The sequence below is a fragment of the Leucopleurus acutus genome, assembly GCF_964270905.1.
Source record: "Leucopleurus acutus genome assembly, chromosome: 14".
NCBI lineage: Eukaryota > Metazoa > Chordata > Mammalia > Artiodactyla > Delphinidae > Leucopleurus > Leucopleurus acutus.
This window is the reverse complement of record NC_139156.1, coordinates 46,664,576-46,692,173: the sequence shown is the minus strand read 5'-3', so window position 1 is coordinate 46,692,173 and position 27,598 is coordinate 46,664,576. Positions and strand designations below refer to the sequence as shown.

The window sequence follows — 27,598 nt, the reverse complement described above, 5'->3', positions numbered from 1 at the left end:
CATATTATGATCCTTGTTTTGCAAAGTTGGGACTGGGGGTGTAGGGGGATTAAGAAAGTGGTGCAAAACCGCACTGTTAGTAAGCAGCAGAGGCAGCATTCAAACCAGGCCTACTAGCTCCAGAAAAAGCTCTCTGAACTCTGACTCTGGTCCTCCCTCTAAATCTAACATCGTGCTGTATGAACCTGGTGGAGAAGCCAGGTGCAGGTGACTTCAGAGGAGGTTTCCTCTGCCTGCCTGCTCAGCTCATACCAAACCCTCACAGGATCTCGGAAATGAGATTTTACTCCTCTCTCTAGTTGTCCCGTACGTATTGCCTTTCTTTCTTCAATTAGGTTTGAGTTTTCTAGAATGAGGCTTAGTTCCAGACATTTGGTACCTATTTGGTAAACAGGACATGCGAACTCATGCACACAGGGCCAGGACTCGAGGCAGGCTGGTTGGGAAATGAGGAAGCCGCGGTGGGAGGGGCTGGGGATGAGGAGCTGGCAAGAGGAAGACCCGACGTCCACCTGTAACGTCCACAGGAGTAGAGGCTGAGGGTCATTCAGTCTAGTTGTTGGCGTGGCTACGTAGGGAATGACCCTGACATTAAGGTTGCTCAATTTTCAAGTTCCAGGCTGTCCGTCCAGGACAGAGAAGGACCTCAGGCAGCAGCTGGACACACGGAGGCTAGAGTTAGTGTCCAGAAGGAGTGACTGGCCACAGCTGGTTAAGGGAGCTGGGCTCCAGCAGGGCGCCAGTGTGCAGCCACGATGGAGGCTCAGCCATGTGACCAAGACCGGGTTATGGTTTGAGGCAGACGGGTGCCTGGGTCCCCTCAGGGTACTGGGTATCACTTCAGTGCAACATGATCTATTCCAGAGCCCTGGCTGGTGGGGAAGGGGCTCCTCAAGCCCTGGCAGCCTCGGACAGGGTTTGTCCAGGCTCTGTAACTGGGAGCATTAGCACTGAGCTGCGGAAGGCTGGCGGCAACCCTAATTGGCAAGTTCCTTGAGCACAGAGGCCATGTCACACCACATAGAGGCAGTATGGGGAAGGCAGTCAGACGTTATAATCAGGTTGCCTGGGTTCAACTCCTGGCTCTGCCCCTTATCTGCTGGTTGAACGTTAACATACTGCTTAACCTCTCTGTGTCTTTGTCTTCCCATCTGTAAAATAGGGGTAAATATAAAACGTGCCTCAGAGGGTTGTTGTGAGGCGAGAAGAGGAATTTGTGTGAAGCCCTTAGAGCAAGCCTGCGCATATTAAACCCTTCCTCAATTGATGGCCAGTGTCCTGTTCTAATCCACAGTTTTAGGTGTCTTGCAGTAAGGTGTCTTGTTGAGAGTCTCAGAAAGGAGGTCATCTCCCTAGATTTGAAATCTTCTGGTTCCTGTGCAGCCCCAAGTCATGCTCCCATGCACCGCCTCTCATGAAGTGTGTCCCTGGTCAGCCCTCGACAGGTTCTGGAGACAGCGCCTGGGAACAGACATTCCCAGCCAGCGTGCTGCAGTTCCTTGGCCTCGTGCACAGCACCTACCCCCAGGATCCGGCCTGGCGGGCCCCAGAGTTCCTCCAGACCTTGGCTGCAGTCACCTTCCCCCTGGGAACCCATCAGGTAGGACATGCCTCTGCCCTACCCCGGTGAGAGCAGGGGCGAGCGCCATCACCCTTCAAGGGCAAAGGACAGAATTCCTCCCCACCCCTCCCCTCCCCAAATTAAAATACATTTAAGGCGACTTAGCTGAAACCTTCAGTAAACAACTCGGGTAATTTTCCTTCTCTTTATGAGATGATGCTTCAGGTCATTTTTGGCTCTGAGAGTCAGTAAGTTTTTGATTCGTCAGGAATCTCAGTAATGAGAAATTTGATGGTAGGCCAAGTCCAATTTTATATGGAATACCCACACATTGATGATCATATGAAACAGCAGATTCCACCCCAGGAAACCTGCGGCCGGTGCCCCAGCCGGGGGAGGGGTGGAACTGTCACAGTGTCCCATCTTCTTTGCAGCACACTTGTCCTGTTTGCAGGCCACGGCATCTTTCAATCAGGGTTTGCCAAGGCCCAGCTGCGAGCGCAGGGGGACCAACTAGGTCTTGAGGACAAAGTGTGGGTGTGGGGTAGAGAGGGTGCTACAGGAAGAGATGTGAGTGAGTTTGAGAGCAAGAGCCAGTCCCAGCCGATCAGGGGACTCAGTGGGCTAAGAGCATCTGAGAGGAGCGGGCGAGGACAGGCGTGAAGGCAGGTGCAGGAGGAGGAAGAGCAGAAATCTGAATAGGAGATGAGACCCAGCCAGGGAGAGTGAATTAGCGACACCTGTCTACAAATCAGTAACTGTAGCCAAAGGAACACGCTAGGCATGTTGGTAAGTAGAGGGTCTGGAAGCCATGCGAAGCACAGTGAGGTCAGGTAGTATTTGCTCTGTAATTATTTGCTGAATGACCAAGTGAATGAACCTGCTCTTTTAGCTGTTCTTTTCTAGAAGTGTATTCATGGTGCCAGCCTCCATCTCCTGAGCACCTACAACAGTCCCGAGCCTGGTGCTTCACATCCCCTAACATGCCCGATGCAGGAGGTGTTAAAGGGGGAGGGGAGATTCAGGGAGGTGAAGCGGCACAGACTGGTTTCCTCCCGGTTTAGTGGGACGATGAGACCCATCTCACAAAAGGGTTGAGGAGATGAAACATGACACAGCTTACGTGATTAGTAAGTGACAGAACCAAGATTTACACCTCAGTCTCACCCCAAAGCCCATGTCCTTTCCATCAGTCAGTTTAAAATAACATTAAATGACCTAATAGAATTTGAGTATTTAGTTTTAATAAAAAGACAAAATGTAAAGAGTAGAAGATTTGCAAAAAGATAAAATAGTTTGATGGGTTAATATCAACTAAAGCAACATACTAGAAAAGTAAGTCCAAAAAGATGCAATAAGGAGCAAAGGAAGGCACTGTGAGCAGCACTGAAGGGGGTGGGGAATGGGACCCCCGCCCAGAAGCCAGGCAGGCAGCCCTACAGATGGCCTCTCACCACTCCCCCCACCTGGAGTGGGCTGGGCCCTGGAGTCAACGGCCTGAACTTCCCAGCCCAGATCCCCACCTCAGCCCCTCGCCCACAGGCCAGGCTCGCCATCTGCTAAGTCAGGGTTCCAGCCGGCTGCCCACCAGCAGCCACAAAGCACACTCTGACCCAGGGCTCTGCCTCCCCACGCTCAATAGTTCCTGCCTGAGGGAGGACCTGGCCCAAAGTCACCTCCCAGCCTACTGTGGATGAGACAGGCCCCAGTTCCAGAGCTCTTATCCCCATAGCTCCTTGCCTTGTTTCAGCTCCAAGTCGGCTCCAAAAGGCCTTGGTTGCACAGAACACATGACAGACTTTCTGCATGCAGAACGCTGGTGGCCAAAAGGGTTTTGATTTGCTATGATTTTATATGGCATCTTTCCAGTCAAGGCCGCGTGGTGCTAATTAATGCAGTCATCACCTCCCTAGGTGCTGTTAAGTTCATTTTATGGCTTAATTAAGAATTGCTGCGTTAATTTTATGAATGAGCCAAGGGAGAAACCAACAGATAAACTTGCATGAAAAGTTCATGGGCCAGGAGTCAGGCATCCCTGGCCGCATGTCCTTGGGCGTGTCATTTGGCCTCCCAGCATCTCCATCTCTTCCAGGATGTATCTGGGCTAATGACCCCCATCTCATTTATCTCCCAATATTTTTATAAATGTAAAACTGAGAAAGTGAAGGCCAAGGCACTTCAGGGACTTGGACACCAGGACTGGCTGAAGTCCTGCTTCTCTTTCCACCTGAGGGTCCTATCTGTCAACATCAGCAGAGCCTGACAGGCAGTAAAGGTGAGGGCCCCACAGGAAGGTGGGAACCAGCTATCTTGACCGTACACCAGGGCCAGGCATTGCTACATGCACTGTTTCTCACTGCATCCTCACACATCTTCGTGTGTTCCTTTCCAGCATTACTATTTGACTGATGGGGTGCTGTGGCACTGAGGAGGGAAGTGCCTTGCACGGGATATATCCTGGGCTTCCTCACCGGGCACTGCAGGTCTCTCTTGCTCTGTGCCCAGCTTCTGTCCACCACTCCCACCCATCTGGAGTTCGGAGGCCACAGCAGGCCACCTTTGAGCCCTGGGACTCTGGGCGAGCTGCCTACCTCCTCGGGGACTCAGTTTCCTTACATGTTGATGGGTTTGATGAGAATACCACCGTGCACACCTCAGAGGTGGATGTGAGGGTGCCTTGAGGCAGGGTAGGCCGCTCATGCTGGGGTTCTCTTGTCTTTGAGGGGGCCGTGACAGAGGCTACCCAGGACACCAGCAGTCCTGAGGCCGAGCCTGAAGGCAACAGCACTGAGGAGGGGCTGCAGGCTCCTGCGGAGTCACATCCCACCCGGAAGCAGCTGAGGGAATTCATGCAGCTACTCTTGAGGGAGCTCTTGCTTGGGGCTCCCAACCCCAAGCAGTGGCTGCCGCTGGAGGTGCTCCTGGAGGTGGGTTGGAAAGGGTGTCATTGGGCTCCGTGCTGTGGGAGGGCATGGGCACCATGAGGGCGGGGTGTGCCCAGGGAGACCTGAGGGCTGATCTCTCGAGAGAGCTCATCCAGGCCTGTCCATGCCGGTTGGCTGGTGGTCAGGAACCTCTCCTGGCACTGCAGTGATTGGTGGGAGGACATCCTCCGGAAACCACAGGCCCCGGCAGAGCAGGGAGCTCACCAAGCAGCAAGTCAATAGATGAATGAGGGCGGGTCTTAGCCAGGTGTCTAGAAGCAGAGCCGGAGACAGGGATTTTGTGGAAGTACTTTTTGGGGGGCGGTGCTCTCAGGAAAGCAGAGAAGGGATGCGGAGGAGAACAGGGGAGAACCTAGCCAGGAAGTGGTCTCAGAAGTAGCCTGGATCAGAGCAGTAGTGTGCTATCTGCATCCCAGAGTTGGCCCCACCTTAAGGCACCTGACAGGTGGTCATTGGCTGTGGGCCCCCCACCCCTTGCCTCCTTGCCCTAGGAAGTAGGCATTGCTTCCCAGTTGAGGCAGTTTGGTCAGCAGAAGACAGTGCCCCAGAGAAGGGGCAGTTGTGAGCTGTTGGCAGCCCAAACTCCCAGCACTGGCAGTATTAGCCTATGGGCCAGGCAGAGGGACCTGGTGGGCACTGAGTGAACATCGTGGCCATGTGGCTGCTGTCTTAATCCAGGGTTTACTTCCAGGCTTCTCCAGACAATGCCACCGGCCAACAGAAGCGAGACTTTCAATCTGAGGTCTTGCTTTCCACCATGGAAATATTTCACATGATGAATGGAGGTCAGGCACCAATGCTTAGAGGTGAGTGGGGGTGGATGACTTGCTCCTCCTGTTCATGACATAAAGCTGCTGACAGCTGAGCAGGACAGCCACAATCCTGCCAGCCACCGACCCCAGGACTCTAGAGGAAGTCTAGGCTGCAGGACTGTAGGGCGCTTTAGGAACCACAGGAAGATGCCCTCCGCCTGTTCTTGTTGTTCACAACAAGAGCTCAGTGACCTTGCTCGGAGACCCCAGGGATGGCATACTTACTACTTTCCACGTCACCCCTGCCATTGTTGGGTCAGTCAGAGATGGAAAGTCCTGTTCTCTGAGCCAAAATCAGTTCGCCTCTAGCTTCAGTAGAATTTTCTTCTTCCTATGAGGGGAGTCAAGATGTCAACCTGAATTTAACATTCTTCTGCTCACCTATGCCTGGGCACAGCAAATGTTTCTTAAATGAATGAACCCGGGTGAAGACGCTGCCATTGCCCCTAAGAAGTTCAAACTGAAACTTCATTCAGAACATTTGGTTCCGAGGCAGCTGTACCTTCCCGACAAGATTAAACAAAAGTTCTTTCTGTGGTTCTTGAGTCATGGAATCCTTAGTGATACAGCTCATCTTCTGGACTCCTCTTGCCCCACAGTGCAGAAGCCCTGACTTTTGGTTTTCTGGGGTATCTGAAGTGTGGTAGGGTAGTGGAGTGATGAAAAGCGTGAGCTTGGTAGCCCATTTCTGAGCATGGCTCTGTCACTGGACGGTGGTATTACTCCGGGCAGGTGCCTGACCCTGTGAGTGAGGAGGATAATCGTGGCTAACGATAAGAGGGTTGCTTTAAAGATTAACTGAGATCGTTGCATCCATGTCTGAGCACAATGCCTGCTGTGTTGGTGAGCACAGGTAGATGACCTGACCTTACAGCTTCATCCTCTGCCCAAATAACAGCAGGGCCTTGGGTCACCATGACAGCCTTCCCATTACCGTATGCCTTAAATTCTCACCCACTCTTCTTCCAAATGGCCACTGGAAGAAATGCTGCTCTGTACTTGCCTTCTCCCCATTTGGTTTATATCACTGATTGTGCAGGATTGATTTACTTTGAATAAATGTGTGTTCATTGGGCACCTATTGTATATAAGACCCCATTTTTGGAGCAGCAGAGTACGCACAGGGTTACAGTGGGCTGTACAGAGGTGAGTAAGATGTGGTTGGTTACCAGGAGGGGCTTGGAGATTGCTGTGGAGAGAAGGCAGTTACACTGATGATTTCTCAGCCTTGGTCTGTCACCCTCCCCCAACCCGCAGGCAGTAGAGAGCCTCAGCCAAATGCAGAAGCTGCTGCTGCTCCTTCACTTGCCAGCATCTCCCACTTCATCCAGAAGCTGGTGGAGAAGCTGTACAGTGGAATGTTCTCAGCAGACCCCAGGCACATCCTTCTCTTCATCACGGAGCACATAATGTTGGTAAGAACCTCAGGTTGGCCGTGATGGTAAGGCTTCTGCTGACCCGCCAGGTATCTGTATGACACTGCTGGCTGCTGTCCACTTGGTTCATATCGACCTGCTGTCCTTCCTGGAAATAGAATCTGAGATGGGTGGGAGGAAGGAGGAGGACCGTTACCACCCAGGTTAATACCTGGTAGATGTTGAGCACCCTGCAGTGTTCTCTCCTTGGGCCACCTGAGATCCATCTCGGTGATTAGGGGCCGCAGCCTCCTGCACAGGCACCTCCTAAACTCTGCACACCCCCCTTTGGGTTTTTACTGTGAATGTTGGTTTAATCTTAATTATTGTTATTCCTCATCAACAAAGGGTGAAAAAGGTCTTTATCTCCAAAAGTTCTATTTCATTGTCTTCTATAAAATCCACCTCCATTTGTCATATTTGGGCCTTCCTGAATTTGAAGAAAGAGTCTATTTTTACCTGGTCCTGTTTTTCTTGCATGTGCTTTCCCTCTCTCTCTCTCTCTTTCTCCATCTACATACATACCTATGCATGCCAGTGCATGCCTGTAGATACACCTAGATGTAAGTATATGTGTGCACGTGTGTACACATTCTTCATTGTATATGTGTACACACGCATACGCAAAGACTCAAACAATCTCAAAATTCCAGAGTTGAACCCTTTTTTTGGTCCTTCTCATTTCATTCTGAAAACCTTTCCTGACAAGTGGCCATTCACTGTTTCCTTGAACCATCCTTGTGTGAGGAGCTCTCTATGGTACAAGGGGGTTCCAGTCACCAGGACACCTGTGATTGTTGGGAAGCACTTTCTCTTACCAAGCGGAAATCTGCCTCCAGCAGCTCCTGCCTGCAGCTCTCGGTGCATTCTCTGTGGCAGAATCCAGGAGAGCCCCTCTCCTTCCTCTTCATGCCTCGTAGAGACAATGACATCAGTGCCCCCAGCACCCTTCTGTCTGTGGAGTCCCCTGCAGACCCCAGGACTGGGCCTTGGCACAGTTCCTAGAGTGATAGTCAGTCTGCTGATGCCCAGTTCTAGGCAACCTGAAAAGAATGTATTCAGAGGTTTCTTCAAGAATAACTCCTAGGGCTTCCCTGGTGGCGCAGTGGTTGAGTCCGCCTGCCGATGCAGGGGACACGGGTTCGTGCCCCGGTCCAGGAAGATCCCACATGCCGCACGGCTGGGCCCGTGCCACATGGCTGGGCCTGTGAGCCATGGCCACTGGGCCTGCACATCCGGAGCCTGTGCTCCGCAACGGGAGAGGCCACAACAGTGAGAGGCCCGTGTATCGCAAAAAAAAAAAAAAAAAAAAACTCCTAGAAGGGAGAAATATCCCTTGTCAGCTCTGAGGGGAGTAAAATCAGATTGTTGGGAGGTCGTGTTGAAAATGAGAGTAGCCACTGAGCTCCTGTCTTAGCGAGTTTGGGCTGCTATTACAGAGTACCATAGACTGGGTGACTTAGCAGCAAACATTTACTTCTTGGGTTTCTAGAGGCTAGGAAGTCCAAGATCAAGGTGCCAGCAGATCTGTTGTCCAGTGAGGCTCTCTTTCTGGTTTTAGAGAGGGTCATCTTTTCATTGTACCCTCAACATTATGGAGAGAGTGAGGAAGCAAGCTCTTACTTATCTCTTCCTATAAGGGCACTAATCCCATCATGAGGGCTCCATCCCCATGACCTAATTACCTCGAAGAGACCCCATCTCCAAATATTATATCACACTGGGGGGCTAGGGTTTCAACATATGAATTTTGGGGTGATGACACTAACATTCAATCTATAGCAGCTCCCCAATGGTCTAAGCAAATACTCAGAGCTAATATCAAAGAGCTGGTGCCTCCTGGGGCTGATGTGTCTTCAGCAGGGTGCCAGACTGAAGAACTCTCACTGCCCACATCTACCATTCTTCTCTCCTGCTCGCTGCGCGTGACTCGCACACCTCTTAACCTCAGTTTGAAAAATGTGACCCATCTGTAGAGTAGGAGAGGATGATGATAAAAACATGAACCCTAAATTCCAGCAGATTTAAATAAAACTTAATTAGTATAAACACTTGCATTACCTATGAGATTTGAAGAGAGCAATCTATAACTAACAAATGAACTTTCTAATAGACTAAAACATTTTGCACATAATTTTTGTTCTGTGGATTCTTTTCAATGAAGCCAAACAGATGGATGGCTTCAGTGTTAAGGCCGCAAATCAGGACCTTCTGCCTTCCTTCCCCCTCTAAATCTCTCATGAACTAAAATCCATTGGATGCACATCTCCTTTAGAAGATATAGTGGTTAAGAGCATGGCTCAGGTGTCTGGTGTGGGTTTGACTCTTGTTGACCACCTACCTCTCCTACCTCTCAGACTCTCAGCCTTCTTATCCCTAAGGTGGGATAATCTTAGTGTCTACTTCACGATGTTGTTATGATGTTTAAATGAGGCAATATATGTAAACATACGCACACAAATGCAAAAATGCTTAGCATGATAACTGGAATATTGTAACAATCTATACCTGATAACTAGTATTAATAACATTTTTTAAAACTAGACCCTATTAATAGCATGTTCTTATATACTGAATGTCAACCATGTTTGTCAGTATTTCAGAAATCTGTGGTCCCATGTCTACTTTACATAATAGGACTGTGGTAAACGTTTAATTTTTTAACACCAATTTTTGGTAAATTTAAACGTTTGAATTCCCTTTATTGATCGTCCACTTAAATAGAAGCGCCAAGGTTGAGGAAGGTGGTCCTTTTTGATTTTAGAAATGCAGAAAAGAATCTGGGATTGTATCATTTTCACAGTTAACTGGGTTGGTATCTAAATTTCAAAGTGTTCACAAGTATGTGTCTGTGTGTGTTTATTTTATGACACAGGTCATCGAGAACGCCTCTTCTCAGAGAGACACTGTCATCGGTGCTCTATACAGCAGTTTAAATAAAGTCATTCTTTATTGCCTCTCCAAGCCCCAGCAGTCCCTCTCCGAATGCCTCAGCCTTCTCAACATCCTGGGATTTCTTCAGGAACACTGGGACATTATCTTTGCCACCTATAATTCTAACGCCAGCTTCCTCATGTGTCTCATGCATTGTCTTCTGCTGCTCAACGCAAGAAGGTTAGAGCTGCCCACTTGTCTCCTTGCTTGCCAGTGGTCAATGCAGGAAAGAAAGCTTTAGAGGACACTTGATTGAAGTCGATCAATTATAGATGATACGATCCTTTTGTTTATCTGGTTGTCCAAATTATGTGCAATACTTGATAATACGGTAAGTAGTCCTCAAACCTGTCCATGTGACTGAGCAGCTAGGAGCATCATGAGATAATAATTTACCATATTTCCATAATTCTCAGGCTGTAAGATACTTCATTGATTTAATTTGGGTGGGGAGGGGCAGGCAGAAAACTCCAACATTAAATACATACGTTGATTTTATGATGCAGCCAGGTTTCAGAAATACTCACTTTTGATAAATGAAATCTTAGAATGGGGAAATATATAATAAATTAAATCATGCAAGCTAGGAATAATTTTGCTTGCAGGAAAAAAAAAACAAACCAAAAAAACCACACATACACAGACATACACAATTTGTGATATAAAATGACATCCATAAGCATCCTTGTATAAGAAATACTAGTACAAATACATTAAATTACTAAATTAAGCTATTTAAATCCCTTTCCTGAAGTTCAAAGTTTGAACTTAGATTTTTCTGTGTATGTGCACTTTCTCTCTCCCTCTGTGTGGTAGTAGGTATATATCATACATCATGTGTGCCTTGCCTAAGAATATTATCTCTTATTAATAGAACCATGTTGAGGAAGAGAGGACGGTGAGATATTACACTTTACTCTTGTCCTCTTCTCAGTTGTGTTTATCCCAGTACAAATTTGATTATTTGAAAAAAAAAAAACCCCAAATCCTGTCGCGTTGACTGTTGAATGTTACAAACCACGAGTTGACTTGTCTAAAAACACTTTGGGAAGCACTGGAAAACACTCCTAGCCCAGAGGAGGTATTTGCCTTTTTATTTGTTTGAAATAAAATAATCCATTTTCAGTGTATGGATTAAATTGGGGAAGTGCTTCTGTCTTTTCTGTATCTCAAGAATTAGGCCCTATCCGTACTGGAAGCATGGGTAAGAGGAGCAGAATGCCAGCTGACGTGTGTGCTTGAAGTTCTGCCCTCCTCAAATCCCTCTGGATAGCAAAGCGGCCTCCAAAGTCCAAAGGGACTTTATTCTAGAAGTTTCAAGAATGGACATCCTTATATGCTGGTTATTTTTTCATTTCCTTGTTTGTCATTTTTGGTTCAATCCACAAACTTGTACTGAGTGTCTGTTCTGCTTGGTTGGGTGAGGGGCCCAGAGAAGAGGGTACTTGGACATGAACACGGCCAGGAGTTCTGGAGCACATGGTCCATGGGGAACTTAATATGTAAACCACTTCGCCCCACTTCAGACCAGCTGTATGATGTGCAGGGTTCCAGCAGAGTATAAATGCGGGGCTCTTATTCAAAAATTACTAAGAATTTCAAGATGGTGACAGCAGAGCCTAAACATGGGACCCTTCTGAGTTCAGACCATACACAGCTGCACAGGTCACAGGCCCATGAAGCTGGCCCCGGCCCCATTCCATGAGGGATGAGGTTAGCGCCAAGCAAAGGCAGAGTTTAATGCAAAAAGAAATGACCAGTTCTCATGATGTATAAACCAGGACAGGTTGAGGAGGTCTGTTTGGGAGCATAGATTGGATTTAATAAGATAGGGACAAAGAGAAGGTATTTTTCTTTTTTTCTAGAATGCTTTTGTATAATACCTGTCATGGAAGTTGTCATAGGTGTTTGCTTTAACTTGATTAGACAAGTTTTTTTCATATTGATGTGTACTGAGTTTGCAAGATTATTATTTGTAATAAAGAACAATGGAATGATCCCAAAGAAACTGGAGTTCATAGTGAACAATCTCTTGTCTACTAGTTACCCAGAAGGATTTGGATTGGAACCCAAGCATAGAATGACTCCTTATCATCAAGTCTTTCTTTCTCCAAATGAAGAAGTGAGAGAAAAAAGAGAAGACTTCCCAAGCTTGAGCAATGGTACATTTTATTTGTCGTTTATTTTGGGGGGAGTAGAAGATAGCGGTAACTGCTAGGGTTGCATTCGTCAGTTTTTTCTTCCTAAGATAAGGAAGCAAATATTACTAAGATTCTTAAAAGACAGAAGACGTCCTAGGAAATCCTAGAACAATGTAATAATACAGCAAGGTAACCTGATAGAGAATAAAATTGGAATGATCTTTGCATACAAGAAATAGAATGGATGGGTGTATGGATGGACGGATGGATAGATGAGGAGAGAGCTCTGTGAGACTTGGTGAGGCTAAGAACTTGTGTACTAAAATACCAGAGAACCTCACTGTAAGTTGATTTCACTTCTCAGCTGGTCTCTTGACTTTTCCTTTGGACCGCTAGATGTGGAAACTGGTGGCCATATCACTCAGTTCAAGCCATTACCTATCTGTGTCTCAGCTTTCTTCTCTAGAAAATGGGAATGGCGTGAAGAAGCTCGTTACTTTATGAGATTTCTGGCTTAATGGAGTTTATTCTTGGATTCGATAATGTCAAAGCAAGTTAAAAGGATGGCGGTTTGTGGAAAAAAGGAAAAGGCGACCAGATTCATGTGTCCGAGAGATTTCTCCCTCCTGATGCAGGAAGCCTCAGCAGACCTTCTTCCACCACTTTAGTTTGCCAACTGTGCCACTTAATCTTGTGATATCTTGTGATGCCAGGTGGTAGGCACAAGGATCCTTATTTTCTGGTCAGATAGGTGCCCAAAGCCAGTGCTCAAAAATCTTGTGTGTTTAGAGTTTACTGTCTTGCAGTGTTAATTACAACGTGAACATTTGCGTTTGGGGATTTAACTAGTAGAGTGGACTGAGCAATGTCCATCCCCCTAGGGTGAGAAAAACAAACTGTAGAGGCTGGTACCAAAGGGCAGACCCAGTGACCCAAGATCAGAGGGAAGTTAGGCACAATTCAGGGGATTATGTTTATGGGGTATAGCAGGTAGAACTGGCTTGGTAAATTCGTCTGTCTCTCTGCAAATCCAGGGCATTGAGGTGGGTAGGTAGTTGGAAGCATGATTCAGTGCCAGGAGAGAGGACTGGCTTGGTTCCTGGGCCCCTGGGCACAGTCTTGGGTTCAGTGTCTGTTCCCCTGAGGGGCCAACATAAAAGTCAAGGTTGGAAGGAGCTGTTTTGGGGAGAACTATTTTGTTACCTAGAGCTTACACAAGGTATCTCTCTGTTTGGTACCTAACAGAGTTGGGGTGGGAGAAAGAGGCTCACTGAGCCCATCAATCATGTTTCCCAGCTCTGGACATGTGAAGCAGGCAGGACTTGGTGGTAGAGGTCGGGGAGAGGCCAGCTCACAAGGATGTTGGTAGCATTGTTATCAGTCCTGCATCTCTACATACTGACTGCTGTCTGGCTGGAGCTTGCAAAGCTGGGGTGATGTTCAAGAATGATGCACATAAAAACAACCATGATATGCCATCTCCTGGCTGTCTCTGGGAGAAGCACTGAGGCTGTCCTGATTGTGTGATGTACTCTCTCCATTAGTCCAGCACAACATCCAAAAGACTGTTCAGGCTCTCTGGCAGCAGCTCGTGGCACAGAGACGGCAGGAGCTGGAGGATAACTTCAAGATTGATCTTTCTGTGAAACCTGGAGAGAGTGAAGTGAAGATTGAGGAGGTCACCCCACTCTGGGAAGAGACGATGCTCAAGGCCTGGCAGCATTACCTAGGTCTCTGTCCACTTGGCTTCAGGGAATGGAACTTCTGAGACTCATAGAACCAGGCTCCCCCAGGGTTTCACTCAGGGCCCAAAGCCTTTTACACCAGACCTTCTGTCTCATCCCTCTGGTGGGTGGGATTTGTATCGCTGAAGCCTCATGAATCTTTGCTCACAAAGAATGAACGCTGCTTTGCATCTTGGTGAAAGGAAGGCCAGAGGTGCCAGCCAAGCAGCAGATGCTAGTCATCTCTCAGAGGGAAGGGCCACCATGTCAGAGCTCTAGCCTGGGCTCTGGAACTCAGGGTGCTAGGTCCTGCCCTGATACTCACCTGCCAGGTTTGAAACCTTGCGCCAAGTCATGCAGTGACCTGGAGCCTCAGGTTCTTCATGTTCCAAGTAAAACTCTTCATCCCAAAGATATTAACCTCCCTTGCATTCTACCAGTGACTCAGCAGTTTTACTCTGTTAGCCAATGCAGCTGTAGGAATAATGGTTAAGTTTCTTTTTAAAGAGGTCATTACTCTCAAGTTATGGCTCATATATTGTTTTAAGTCTTTCAGCATCACGAAGTTCACAGTAATTCAAACCTGTAGCCTGGGCTGTTTTCCTTACTGGAGGCAGACACACTGGGCTTGTGGCCCCCGGCTTGCCCTTTGAAAGCCAAGCCAGCTGTAGAAATAGTGTGTGTTTGTTTCCTTCTTAACTTCACCTCTGACGGTCTTTGCCTCTCTGTCGCCAGCATCTGAAAAGAAGTCACTGGCCAGTCGCTCAAGTGTCGGACACCACAGCAAAGTCCCTTCGTGGAGTGGAAGCTTGTCCTCAGCCATGAGGCTGATGCCCGGGCGGCAGACCAAGAACCCTGAGTGCAAAGCAGAGGTGAGCCCAGACCCCTTTTCCTTAGGGAACATCAGGCATTCTCTTCAAACCCCCATGTATCATGTCCTCTCTCTCTGTTGTCACTGGATGTGATCTAACTCCATGTTCTTCTGAGCATTTAGGGGTAATGCATGTGGCTTCCCAGTTGAGGCTACATCTGTGGGGGTCAGGTCTTAGGTTAGCTTTAACTCAGGCTCCACCTGAGTGCCAAGAGCAGCTGTTCCTCTTGTCATTAAAACCCAAACCAATCCTTGTTCCCATTCTCTTTCCGAGTCAGGTGTACTCAGCCGTAACCCACAGCTCAGCAGGAGCTGGGTGTGTGGGCACAACAAAGGGGGACAGAAGTGTTGGTGCCGTTGTTGGGAGACACGGTGGTGGATCCTCTTGGCCATGTGGGGTTGAGCTGTTAGGGTTTTCTAGTCCATGTCTCTAAAGCTGCATATCAAACCATCCTAAAAGTCGGTGACACTGACAATGATGTTTTCGTGATTGTGGATGCCGTGGTGAGGAATCTGGAGCACAGCAGGGGTTGGGGTGTCTCTGTTCCCTGATGTGTGGGGCCTCGGCTGGGATCATTGGAAAGCTCACTTACTCACACGCCTGGGGGTTGCTGCTGGCTCTAGCCTGAGACCTTAGCTGGGGATGTTGGCGGGAACATCTACACGTGGCTTTTCCATGTGTCTTGAGCTTCCTTACAACCTGGTGGCTGGGTTTTAAGGGATAAATTTCCATAGGGAGGGAGAAGGAGAGAGAGAAAAATGGAGAGAGAGAGAGAGAGAGAAGGAGAGAGAGGTGGAGGCCACATTGCCTTCCATGACCCAGCTTTGGAAACCATGTAGCATCACCTCCGCTGCAGTCCTTTCTGGTCTAGAAAGGCACAGAGTTCTGCCCAGGTTCAGGGGGAGGGCAGTAGACTCTACGTCCTGGTAGGGAAGTGACAAGGTTCTTCAAGAGCCCATAGTACTGGAAATATTGCTGAGGCTCTCCTTGGAAAATACAGTCTTTCATATATTCTAATGATAGGGTCACCGACTTACCTTCAGAGGCAGGAGGTGGTCATTCAATAGGCATGGCCTTAGGCCCAAGAGACCTTGGTTTGTGATTCACTTAACACCCCTGTGTCTTTATTTCCTGACTTGCACAATGGGACAAATAACTGTGGGAAACTGTGGGAAGGGATTCCCCAGGGAGCGGGGTAGCCGGTTGACAGACACATTACACAATTCGAACTCTGCCCATGTAACTTTGGAGATTGAGGTTAACTCCAAATCCCATGTGCTCAGAATCTGGGCCCTGCTGTCACCATAGGTCTGTTGTCCACTGTGGTCAGTGTCTGATGGGGAGAAGGGAGGATACTGGGAGAAGAGAGGAGTGAAGGGCTGCCTGTAAGTGCCCAGACTGCCAGGAGAAGGGGGCTTTCTTCTTTCCAGGGTTCAGGAGCAACAGGCTTTAGGACAAATGGAGAAAGAACCTGAAGATAGAATGAAAGACAGGAAATGAAACTGACTAGGCTGGCCGGCCCCCTGGTGTTCAGAGCTGAGAGCAGGCTGTGTCTTCAGTGCACTGGCTTGGGGAAGACACTACTCTCTAAATTTGTCCACAGAGTTACTGGCTGACTGAGTGAATAACTGAGATCTCGGGCCATGGACATCACACAACTATTATTAGTCCCATTTTATAGATGTGAAATAGAATCTGAAAGAAAAAGTCAAGGTCTTTGAAGCCAGGAAGTGGCAGAGTGGAGACAGGGTCTTCATTCATAGTCTCTGCACTTCTGAGCACACCCTTAGGCAACTCCAAAGCCTCTGGAAGCCTCAGTTCCTGAGTTTACAGCTGGGAATGTACTCTGTTTACGCTAGACTATGTGGAAGCACTTGGAAAGTGCAAGTGCTTTACAAAATTCCGATATAGCTCTCTGCCAAGGGCAAGACAAGACCATCTCACACTTGGTGCAGTTGCACCTAGCACTGGAGGCAGGAGCACCCCCACTTGTGCCCAGGCACTTGCTCCTGACCAATGCCATTTGTGGCAGGAGGGGTCCAGCCCCTCTTCCCTGGAGCATCTACTCCTTGGCCAGGTTAGCATTGTCCCCAGGAGGTCAGGTCAGTCTGGCTGGGCAGCTATGGAAGGGACAGCTGAGACGCTGGGCATGGCCATGCATTTTATGGGAACCCCTGTGGCTGCTGATGCTGTGTCTTGCCAGTGGCACCCCCCACCCCCCGCCAGGTCACTGTCACTGGCACAGTTCAGTGCCTCCGAGTCCTGGGGAGACTTGTTGAGAAACAGCCCATCTGAAAGAAGCTTGAGTAAACAGCAATGTTTGGGGCCATGTAGGTTTACAAATGGCTTATAACAGTTTGCTCTTGGCTCATGTTGAGAGATCTGGAAGAAGGAATACTTGAAGTTGTCTGTCTTTGGTGAAGGCGAGCTGCTGAAGATGTTGTCTTCTACATCAGTTGAGGTCTCATCCATCCATCCATTTATTCATTCATTCATTCAACAAATTTTAAAGTGCTTATTCTGTACCCTGCTGTGAGTACTGAGGTTACAGAAGAGAGAAAAATGGACATATTTTCTGCTTTCATGGAGACTGCATTCTAGGAGGTGAAGATAGACAATAAAAAGATAAATACATTTGTAAATGTTGAGGTGCTAATTGCAGTAAGGAAAAGTGGAGCAGGATAAGTGGGAGAGGGTGATGAGAGAGGTTCTGGGCCACTTAGATGGAGGTGGCAGCAGCCCTCTCTGGCAGGGGGGTGTGAAAGCAGAGAAGGAAGGACAGGAGCCTCGTGACTCTCCAGGAAAAAGTGATCAGGCAGGGAGGACCACCGGGCAAAGGCACAGAGTCAGGAGTGCGCTGGGGGCTATAGGGCAGCAAAGGCCAGTGTGGTTGGACTGCAGCGGGGAGAGGACAGCCTTGGGGGATGTCTCCCTCAGCTGTTAACACCAGGAAGGACTGTGCTTTTCCACAGCAACTCAAACAGCAGAACTTCTGACACCATTATGTTTTCCTCTTTCATTTGGGCACTTGGAAGCCAGAGAGATAAGCGTGGCCCAAGTGGTGTAACTGCACATGCCCAGTGGGATAAATTTCTGCAAAACACGTGTACACACCCACACATATCTCTCCCTGGCCTCTTCCTTCCTCATTGAGCCCCATTTTACCTCCAGCCTGGTTTATGTATCTTTTCTACAGCTTATACTGTCTTGTGGAATTTTAAAAGACAAATTATTTTTGAAACAAAGTGGACTATGCTTTAATTAAAAAAAAATTATCTGCGTCTTCACTGAGCAGCATCTCCTACCAGTAACTCAGTCTGGGCTGGGCACAGTGCCTGGTACATAGAAGGTTCTTAAAGAATGTGTAGGGAGCTGCATGGAGCCCCCTCCCCCCCTTTCTGTGGGATGAAACTCACTAGCCTTCAGAGCCCGCATCCATCACTCATCCACGCGAGAGGCCTTTGTTGCTAACAGAAGGCACAACTTCTCAGGTACATATGTATACTGTGATGTCATAGGATAAGAGCATCAACTATTTGCCCTGGGGTCTGTTTAATTATTTTTAAAAATTAATTTTGATTATTACAGCTGATTACACCTCGGTGAGCAATGTAATTGATATTTTCTAATGTATCCCAAGGAACATTTTGTATAACACGCTTTTTGTTGTTGAAGGTTAAAGACTCTGTTATTGGTTTTTCCCTAAATATGCCCACATCATTAGTCCCTCCAGTGAGAAGGTCGCCATCTGGAAAAAGCAGCATGGAGGCATTATTCAGGCACAAGTGCATGAAATTGGTGTTTCTGCATCTTCTGTCTCTCTTCTGGAAGGAAGGGGCTTGTAATTAAAGGAGTTGGTTTTAGAGGAAACATTATTCATTTGGTGTTATTCCTTATCATGTCAGTGGCTGACAGCTCTGTAGCACTGATAAATTGTTCCTTGGAGTGAGACACACGATGTACGATTCCTCATGCCTTTTACCTATCTTCATTTTCAGTAGAAAATGTTTTCTTCTTGACAGGTGAGCTGAACTTTGAGGCAAGGCTGATATATAGATGTTATTTCTTCCTTTTCTCCCCCCGACTCCCATCACAGTCCCTTCTGGCATCAAAGCGTGAAGTCATCGTCTCTACCAGGGTAAAGGCTGTGGCTGTCAGCCTGCGGGACAGAGGTTGGGACCTTGGGCTCCCTTGAGGTTACCAAAGGACAACTCAGGGTGTCCAGGAAGCCACTTCATCATGCCCCCTTCAGCTTGGAGGGATCCAGAGCACACACTCTTGCCAGCCGTCCCTCTCCACAGCAGTAGCAGCGGCTTTGCTCATCTGCTCAGCTTCAGACTTTCTTGTATAAAAACAAGTTGCAAAAACATCAGCAACCAGTGTTTGTTTCCTAGTTTTAGCAGACACACCTTGGCGATGTGTGATGTTAACGTTATGGGAAACCAGGTGAGGGCTGACAGGATCAGGAGTTCTGTGTACTATCTTTATTATTTTTCTGTGGATCCAAAATTATTCCAGAACATAAAGTGTGTCATCCTCTGTTTTTTTTTAAACATCAGCAAACAGAAAATGGGCACATGGGACACAGGAGCTAGAGGTCCGGTGGGAAGGGGTTGTGAGGCCTGTGGGCAGGGGGATGGGCAAAGCGGCTGCAGCTGGCAGGATGGGCATGGAGGCAGGTCAGGGCGGCACTGGGGCCCATAGGTTGGGGGTTAAGCAGGGGAATGGCACATTTCTGTTTGTACAGGTTAGATTGGAGTTTAGGACTCTTGAGGGAGTGGACAAGCTGGGGGCTGTAGCATCATTCAGGTGGGAGATGATGGAGGCAAGGCAGTGGTTGGAGCAGTGGAAACCAAAGAATACACAAGAGAAATTGTTTAATCAAGGCTGGTGTGAACAAAAAAAAAAAAAAGAGGGCCACCAAAGACAGAGGCCCTAGCTCCGGGGCTCTTAAATCAGGCCACGAGAAGAGAGCGTGCCCAGGTTTAGGAGGTGTGGGAGGTGTGTGATTCAGATAGTTCTGTGGGGCTCTGCAGAGAATGGGGACCAGAGGGTGGACGCTGAGAGTACAGGGCCACCTCTACCCTGTAAGGAGGTGGGACCCCCTCTGGGGCGGGGGGCACACAGCCACCTGACCCAGGTCTTGTTCTGCAAAGTATGAGCTAGGTTTCACCCCACCTTCCTTCTGTGTGGACAGCTGTTCATGCAGGGGCCATGTGTGCCTCATGAGCAAACTTAGAGGGTTTAGAGAGGAGCAAGAGCCGGTGGAGCAGGGCCGGGTTCTGTGTCTGCCACGTTTCCATGGCCTTTGGAGATGACTGAGCAGGCTTCCAGTTGCTGTCTTCGAAGCCATATATTGGAATGTTGACATGGCCCACGTAGGGAAGCCAGGGCCAGGTGAGAATTAACAGAAGGGGATGAGAAGGCTCCCAAAGCCAGAGGGTCGCACACTGCAGTTGCTAAAATACCAAAGACAGGTTTCTGCAAGAATTTTATGTCTGCCCCTGCAAGAATACGAAAGCACTAAACATTTACTCCAAGGCCCCATGAGGTCCTCTAAGGGCTGCCCTGTGGGCGAGGCCTCCACCCACCCAGACGCACAAGAGCCTCCTGCAAAACCAGCAGTGCCCAGGCCCACTATCACTCACCCGCAGCCACGGAGCAGCACTGCCCCTGGTGGAGGATGTGATGCTGGCTGAGACCAGCCATGGGGTGACAGCTATACTAAAAGCAGCCTTGGCTCAGGTCCCTGGCGAGGAAAAGGACATTTTGGACCATCTACTCTGAGAACTTCACCCATTATCCCTTTGAAAAATCATTGTGGAAACTTTCAAACAGATATAGAAATAGGGAAAATAAAAAATGAATCCCCATGTATCTATCCATCACTTCCACAAATTTCAGTTCTTGGCCAATCTTGTCTCTTCTCTATCCCTACCCGCTTTCTCCCTCTGCACAGAATAATTATGAAGCAGCATCCCAGACATCATATCATTTCATGTGTAAATGTTCCTGTATACTTATTTTCTCTTTAAAGAAGTCATGGAACCCAAATGGAAATTGCAGGGGAAGCAAGCATGCAGCATTGGAAGGCTTGAGCAGTCACTGTGGGAGTGATCCAGCTGCTCTTGGTCTTGCTTTCTGGCGTGTTTGCATTGGTCTCCCGCTGCCGAGAGATTTCGGTCTCGCTGAGGCTGAAGGTGCAGTGAGTCCCCGAGAATCCCACTCCCCTGTTTCAGGAAGGAGGTTGAGGTCTGATGGGACACAATGCTTTCCAGTACAGTGTTTTGGCACCTCTGTGTCCAGGGGTGAACAGCCCTTGAGGCGGAAGCCTCAGCTTTCACTCACCTGGGCAAAAGGCTCATGAGTCAGGAGCACCCCAGGGCTAAGAAGAGTTTTTTGAAAATAGAAAAGAATGGGCTTTGAAATGAAGGGGAAGTAAGTGGTGGAGTTGAGGGGACCAGCCAAGGAAGTCAAAAAGCAACTATGAAAAGGGAAGTTAGAATTCCCAGAGATGTTCTACTGTGAAAGAGTTATAATCAAAAATCTTTAAGAAGGTGTAGGAAATTTAAAAAATCTGAAATTTAGAAGGTCATCACAGGGACTATTTTTACTTAAACTTGTTGTAAATGCAACATGATGTTGGGCAAGGAAAAAAAAAAGACTTTCCCAGGAGATGAATGTGCCTTTAAGAGAGATGTTTGGAAGCAGGTAGCCAGGGGAAAATGAAAATGCATGAGAACTTCTAAAATTGAAGGGGTGAGAGGACCCAGAGATTGGTGAGGTCTTGATAATACGTCCTCGCTGTAGGGCAGGAGGGCAGAAAGACGGCTTGTGTCAGCAAATCAAGGGAGGAGTGGGGCTGGAGGGACAAACCATTGGAAACCGTGGAGAAGAGAGGAGTGATTCAGAAAACCTGCAAACACGGACTTTATGAGAAATCGCAATGCTGAGTTGTTGGAAAACCCAGTAGTGCTCTGTGGGGGTAAACATCTTGTGAGCCAGTAATTAAATGGGACTCTCTGTTAGAGGAATAAAACCATTCAGAAACGAATGAGAGTATAATTTTTAAAAAAGACTTTGTAAAGTATAAATCCCACTACTGACGTGAGCATTGTTACTGAGATCTTCTACTAAATGGAATCTTGGTTTTCTTAATTGTGGCGGGCGAGGCTGCCAATGACACTTTCTCTTCATGCTTTTCCCGAGATTACTGACCCTAAAAATAATGCCACTCTCCCCAGCCTGGCCTTAGAGCTCTTCATGGTGTGTCTGGACTAGGATTACTTCCAGAAGGGACTTCCATTACGCTCTGGTTGTGGTAGTATTCGAATGCAAGAAGGAGAAAAATGGTGAAGTCCAGTATCTTATTTCTTAAACCTCTGAAGTTTCCTCCTTCACTTCAGCTGAAAGTAAAGTCTGTATATTATGTGTCACAGCCCTTGGTCATGCAGGCAGCTGTGTTCCAACACCATATGCAGAATGGACCTTCCCAGGGCAGCAAAGCATCCTGGTGGTGGAGGTGAGAACACAGCACTGTAGGGTAGAAATGCAGCCGAGGCCAGGGTGACGGTTGTGTGTGTGTGTGTGTGTGTGTGTGTGTGTGTGTGTGTGTGTGTGGATTAGCCCCTTAGGTTTTCTTCCAGTGCTCTGGGCACTCAACCAGGACACTCCCTCTCATTATCTCTCTTCTTTACACACACACCCACACATCCCATTCTTAAAACAATTTATATTAGAGCCCAAAGGAAGGACATGGTTTGAACCAGAAACTCCATACCACAACTGACTATGGACTGGAGGTCCCTACAGCAGGGGATTTGAAACAGCAACCCCGTCACCAACACAATATTAGTATCCAGAATGAGGGGGAAGGACAGTATCGGGCTGATGGAAACAGTGGCTTTTCTTTTTCCATTTTGAGAGTCTTAAACGTTACTAGGCTATCACAAGTCCTTGTTACAGGAGTTTGAAAAATAGAAGTAAATGAACAAAGCAAACACTGATACCTTTAATGATGTTTCTTTACCAAGTGCATCATTAGTGAGACAGCTTTATCTTCATAATAGAAGGATAATTAACATCACTAATTGTCTAATTAAGTTCATTAAGCATCCACCAACAACGCACCGTGAAGCTGACATTATGTTCTACTGTCAACAAATGCTTTTGATTTCTTAGGAAGTAATTAAAATGTAAATTAGCATGCGATTATATGCACAGGGGAAGTTTTGAATCAGATATTCATTTCAGAACTGCTTAGAGCAAGATAGTTTTTTTTTTGTCTTCAGTAAAGCAGACATTTTGCTATTAATGGTGTATGTTAAAGTTGTCATTTGTTGTTCAGTGTTTGAATCATTGCGAGGTTATGGTGCCGTATGACAGAGCTTTTAGTTGATACATTTGCCATTGTGCTTTGTGCTTATTTGATCATTTTATTTAGCATGTGTGTTTGTGTCCTTTGTGTTTAACAATATCACAACCAATTTTTTTTTCTGAAAACTCTGTAACTTAAATTCTCTAGCTGAGCTTGCCCTTTAAAGGCATTTGAGGTCAAACCTTTCAGTGTATTCTTTCCATCAGGTTAGGCCCAGGGAGTATCATCAGTGACTCGCTCAGAGCAGGTGTCCCTACACACACAGGAAAGATGGAAGCTGCCCAGATCAGACTTGTGGTCCAGCCGTCCTTGGTTGCAAGTTCACATGTTTCTGCTGTCTTAGGGCAGCCCCCTGGTTTCTGATGAATGATTGTAACTGGAATGGGCGTGTTGTAGTTCTAGATACGGTAACTTCATCAGGTTAGAACCCTTCCTGAAACATCACAGTCTCTAGACATTTTCTGGAAAAGAGGCTCCCAAGACAGAAGCCACCATGCCCAAAGCCCCAAAGCTTTCCTTCTTCAAACAATCCTAATGGAACCCTGGAATGCCCATCCTTTACTAAAGCTTACAGTTTACTGCAGGGTCTCAATGCTCGTGATGCCACCTCTGCCATCTTCTCCCTTGAAGACGCTGGGCCATTTGAGCATCTAGCTGATGTCACCTGTTCAGTGAGGAGGAAAAAGTTCTGCTCGTGATATTGAACCTCTTCAGTCACTTCTTGGCTGATATTTTTCAGGGATGGATTTAGCTGGTGCCGGATCCAGGCACCTAAGTTATGTGGGGACAAGATTTCAGATAAATGCAGAGAGATACAGTGGCCTAAGAGAGACTGTCTCTTGTCCTCTTGAGAGGATCAATGTCAGGGCTTGGGCATGAGTAGAGTCTGCAGAACCACTAGCTACTCATCACTGTGGGTGCAGACATCCCTGCAGTCCAAGCAGAGGAGAGGCTTGTGTCCTGGGGTGGGTGGGGGCAGACATCATTGCACAACGACTGGTGGTGGATTGAGGCCAGCTGGACTGTGGTGAGCAGTGGCACCACTCCGAAAAACTCACCTGCACGGGACCAGGGCTCTGCATAGAGAAGCGCAGTTTAAGGTGGACCCTGACTTTTGTCCAAGCTCTGCTGGCAAGCTGTGAGCTCTGGTGTGGTCTGCATTGATCTGGGAGAAGGGCACCATCTGTCCAGAGGGGACTCCTTTTTCCAGTTCATGCAAAGGACAGTGGCTAGGCTAGCAGAGACCCTGACCTGACCAGGGGATCCTTCTGCTAAAATTGCATAACAGTGACCCACTCGTAATGTGCAGCAAGTACCTACCTCAAGTAGCACATAGAATTTCTCTACCAGAATTTTCGTCTCAACTGTTTACTCTTTTTTAAAAAAGTTTTTATTGGAGTATAGTTGATTTACAATGTTGTGTTAGTTTCAGGTGTACAGCAAAGTGATTCAGTTATACATATACATATATCCACTCTTTTTTAGATTCTATTCTCATATAGATCATTATAGAGTATTGAGTAGAGTTCCTGGTTCTCTACAGTAGGTCCTGTTGATTATTTATTTTATGTATAGTAGTGTGTATATGTCAATCCCAATCTCACAGTTTATCCCTCCCTCCCTTTCCCCCTTGGTAACTATAAGTTTGTTTTCTACATCTGTGACTCTATTTCTGTTTTGTAAATAGGTTCATTTGTACCATTGTTTTTAGATTCCACATATAAGTGATATCATATGATATTTGTCTTTCTCTGTCTGACTTCCTTCACTCAGTATGACAATCTCTATATGTTGCTGCAAATGGCATTACTTCATTCTTTTTTATGGCTAAGTAATATTCCACTTTATATATGTCAACTGTTTACTCTTAAAACTTAACGTGGTCTACACTATCATGACTTATTAAGGATGCAAAGTCCACACAATAAACGCATGTTTAATACTGACAGTAACTCAGTTCATCCCATGGCTGGCTCATGGCCCTGCCTCCTGCTGGTCGCCGTAACTGACACTAAGGGATGGCTCCATCACAGTGCTCCACAAAAGCACAGGTGCCGCTCGGCCACCTTGGAGCAGCCCAAAGCCACCTCTCTGAGTGCACTTTTGTCCATTCAGCCTCACAAGAAGTAGGGTTAAAGTTGTTTTGTTTTTGGAAGCAAGGTGATAGCTTGAAACCTCTCCAAGAGAGCAGGCACTGGGGTTGTGGAAGTTCCACAGGTCAGTGGAATATTCTCAACATAAGGTCACGACCACTGCCCATTGAAAGGCACATCGAATCTAAATCATCTTTTGAAAAGTTGTTAGGGCTGAATGTTCAGTTTCTTCTCCAAAGACAGAAACATCCAGTCTGAAAAGGTTAGAAAAGTTTAACTAGATCTTCTCACCTCCTTCTGCTAGTTATTTACTGATTTTCTTTCCTTTCTCTTCTATAGTATTTTATTTTATTACAAAATCAGGTTGTGTTTATATACCATATATGATGGCTGTCACTGAGGAATATTTCAAAGTAACTCCAGGTCCAAGTGTTCAGCTCAACCCACAGTGTTTTAAGGTACATAAATACTTCATCATGTGTAATTCAACAACATATGAATTTTTTGAAGATATAGCAGTCCTAAGAATATAGAGATGAGTAGCACATGGCCTTATATTTAAAGAATCCTTGTAGTCTGGTTATTTATCTCCCTGGCTAGATTATATTGTATCTAAGAAGAATTACAGTAGCTGGGTTTCTGGAAAAAAAAAGTATATAGGTCAATATTTTGTAAATTAAAACCGATTTGAAATTAATTTAGGAACTTGGCAACTTAAAGAAATCCTGGGTTGAATCCTTTTGAAAACTGAATACAGTCCTTTACTTTGAAGGCCTATTATGTCCAGGTATCTATTTTGAGGTTCAGGTTTTTATAGACTAGATTTCCTAATGTGAGGTATACCCGCATTCCAAAAACTAATGTTGTGGTTGGGTATGGTATCATCGTTCCAGGAAAGGCTTTCAGTTTTTAAAAATTGTGACTTATGGCTAGGGAAAACACATTTTTTGATTGTTTATTTCTCTAAATTTGAATATTTAAAACTTAAACGTATCCATCGATGCAAAAACGCTTTTTAGAGTTCACAAGACAGAAATGTCCCAAACTATATAAATGATAAAACAGCACATGGTCCTGGAGTGGAGAATCAGTCTGGGGCCCTCCCAAGGCACTGCTGCCATTCACAGCCACTAGGTCCTCACTCCCAGATCCGCTGCGAGGCGCCTGCCGCGTAAGTTACAGTCTTGTTCTCGCCCTGGGACCCATCTATTATGAGACACCATTTTGGTTAATTAAAAAAGTCTTTCAAAGTCTCAGAACAGGAAGTTCTGAAATTTTCTTCTCTCCACTGTTGTCAATGGGGGTTGGTGCAAACTTGGCTCTAGGCCTGGCACAGAAGGGAGGAGGGCCTGAACCTGGAGGAAGGAGTGAAGACAGCCAAAGAGAGTGTGGCAGTCCAGGCCTGGGGGCCTGGGAGGCCGCTCATGGGTCCTTGGGTGCTAGTGTATCTACTAGTACAATTAGGAGTGATAGAAGGAGTAGCTGAGCCTTGCGTGTCCGATCAATTTTTTTTTTTTAAACATCTTTATTGGAGTTTAATTGCTTTACAATGGTGTGTTAGTTTCTGCTTTATAACAAAGTGAATCAGTTATACATATACGTATGTCCCCATATCTCTTCCCTCTTGCATCTCCCTCCCTCCCACCCTCCCTATCCCACCCCTCTAGGTGGTCATAAAGCACCAAGCTAAACTCCCTGTGCTATGCGGCTGCTTCCCACTAGCTATCTATTTTACGTTTGGTAGTGTGTATATGTCCATGCCACTCTCTCACTTTGTCCCAACTTACCCTTCCTCCTCCCCGTATCCTCAAGTCCATTCTCTAGTAGGTCTGCATCTTTATTCCCGTCTTGCCCCTAGGTTCTTCTGACCTTTTTTTTTTTAGATTCCATATATATGTGTTAGCATACGGTATTTGTCTTTTTCTTTCTGACTTACTTCACTCTGTATGACAGTCTCTAGGTCCATCCACCTCACTACAAATAACTCAGTTTCTTGTAAATGGTTCCTGACTCATGGACTTCTATGTCTGGGATCTGCTGTATGGGTTGGGGGACAGATGAGGCATCTGCTCTCAGTTTAGGGAAATAGACTGTAAGCAAAAGGGAATAGATGAGAAAATATTAGCTACTGTGACGTAATCTGAAGGTAATAGATGATATGCTGGAGACTGACTTGTGATTGCCATAGGTTGGAAGTGGTAATAAAGCTGAGAGGGAAGAGTAGCCATTGGGCACCTGGGGAATGAAAACTCCCGAAAAGGACTCGGCTAGGGCCAGGGATCAATGGTGGGAGGGGGTTCGTATATTTGAGAACAGAGGGATATCCTTATAATTGGAGCACAGAGATCAAACACGGAGTGGTCCAGGAGGAGAGCAGCAGGGGTCAGTTGTCAAGAGCCATTCCAGTTCTCTAGGGCAGGGGTCCCCAACCCCCAGGCCTGCGGGCTGCACGGCAGGAGGTGAGTGGTGGGCGGCTGCCCATCGTTCGCATTACGGCCTGAACCATCCCCCATCACCCCGGTCCGTGGAAAAACTGTCTTCCACAAAACCAGTCCCTGGTGCCAAAAAGGTTGGGGACCACTGCCTAGGGCATCAGAAAATACATCTATGTCTGTGACTCCATCTGCATACGTTATCTCGACCCCCACCCCTCTCTCATCTACTAAACACCCAGTCCTGCTCTGGACATTCCGTGCACACTCATTGACTTCCTACCATATCCCA

The 27,598-nt window shown here is 47.0% G+C and overlaps 1 protein-coding gene across 1 annotated transcript in view; it reads left to right on the top strand.

Annotated features, from left to right (window-relative positions):
* The window catches only part of WDFY4 (WDFY family member 4), a 275,363-nt gene that overhangs the window by 129,232 nt on the left and 118,533 nt on the right, over positions 1-27,598 (top strand). Inside the window, exons 32-39 of the mRNA XM_082854480.1 lie at positions 1,436-1,600; positions 4,285-4,488; positions 5,198-5,312; positions 6,576-6,733; positions 9,609-9,847; positions 11,711-11,829; positions 13,353-13,538; positions 14,268-14,404. Of these exons, the coding sequence (XP_082710606.1) occupies positions 1,436-1,600; positions 4,285-4,488; positions 5,198-5,312; positions 6,576-6,733; positions 9,609-9,847; positions 11,711-11,829; positions 13,353-13,538; positions 14,268-14,404 (1,323 nt within the window). The remainder of the gene's footprint in view (positions 1-1,435; positions 1,601-4,284; positions 4,489-5,197; positions 5,313-6,575; positions 6,734-9,608; positions 9,848-11,710; positions 11,830-13,352; positions 13,539-14,267; positions 14,405-27,598) is intronic.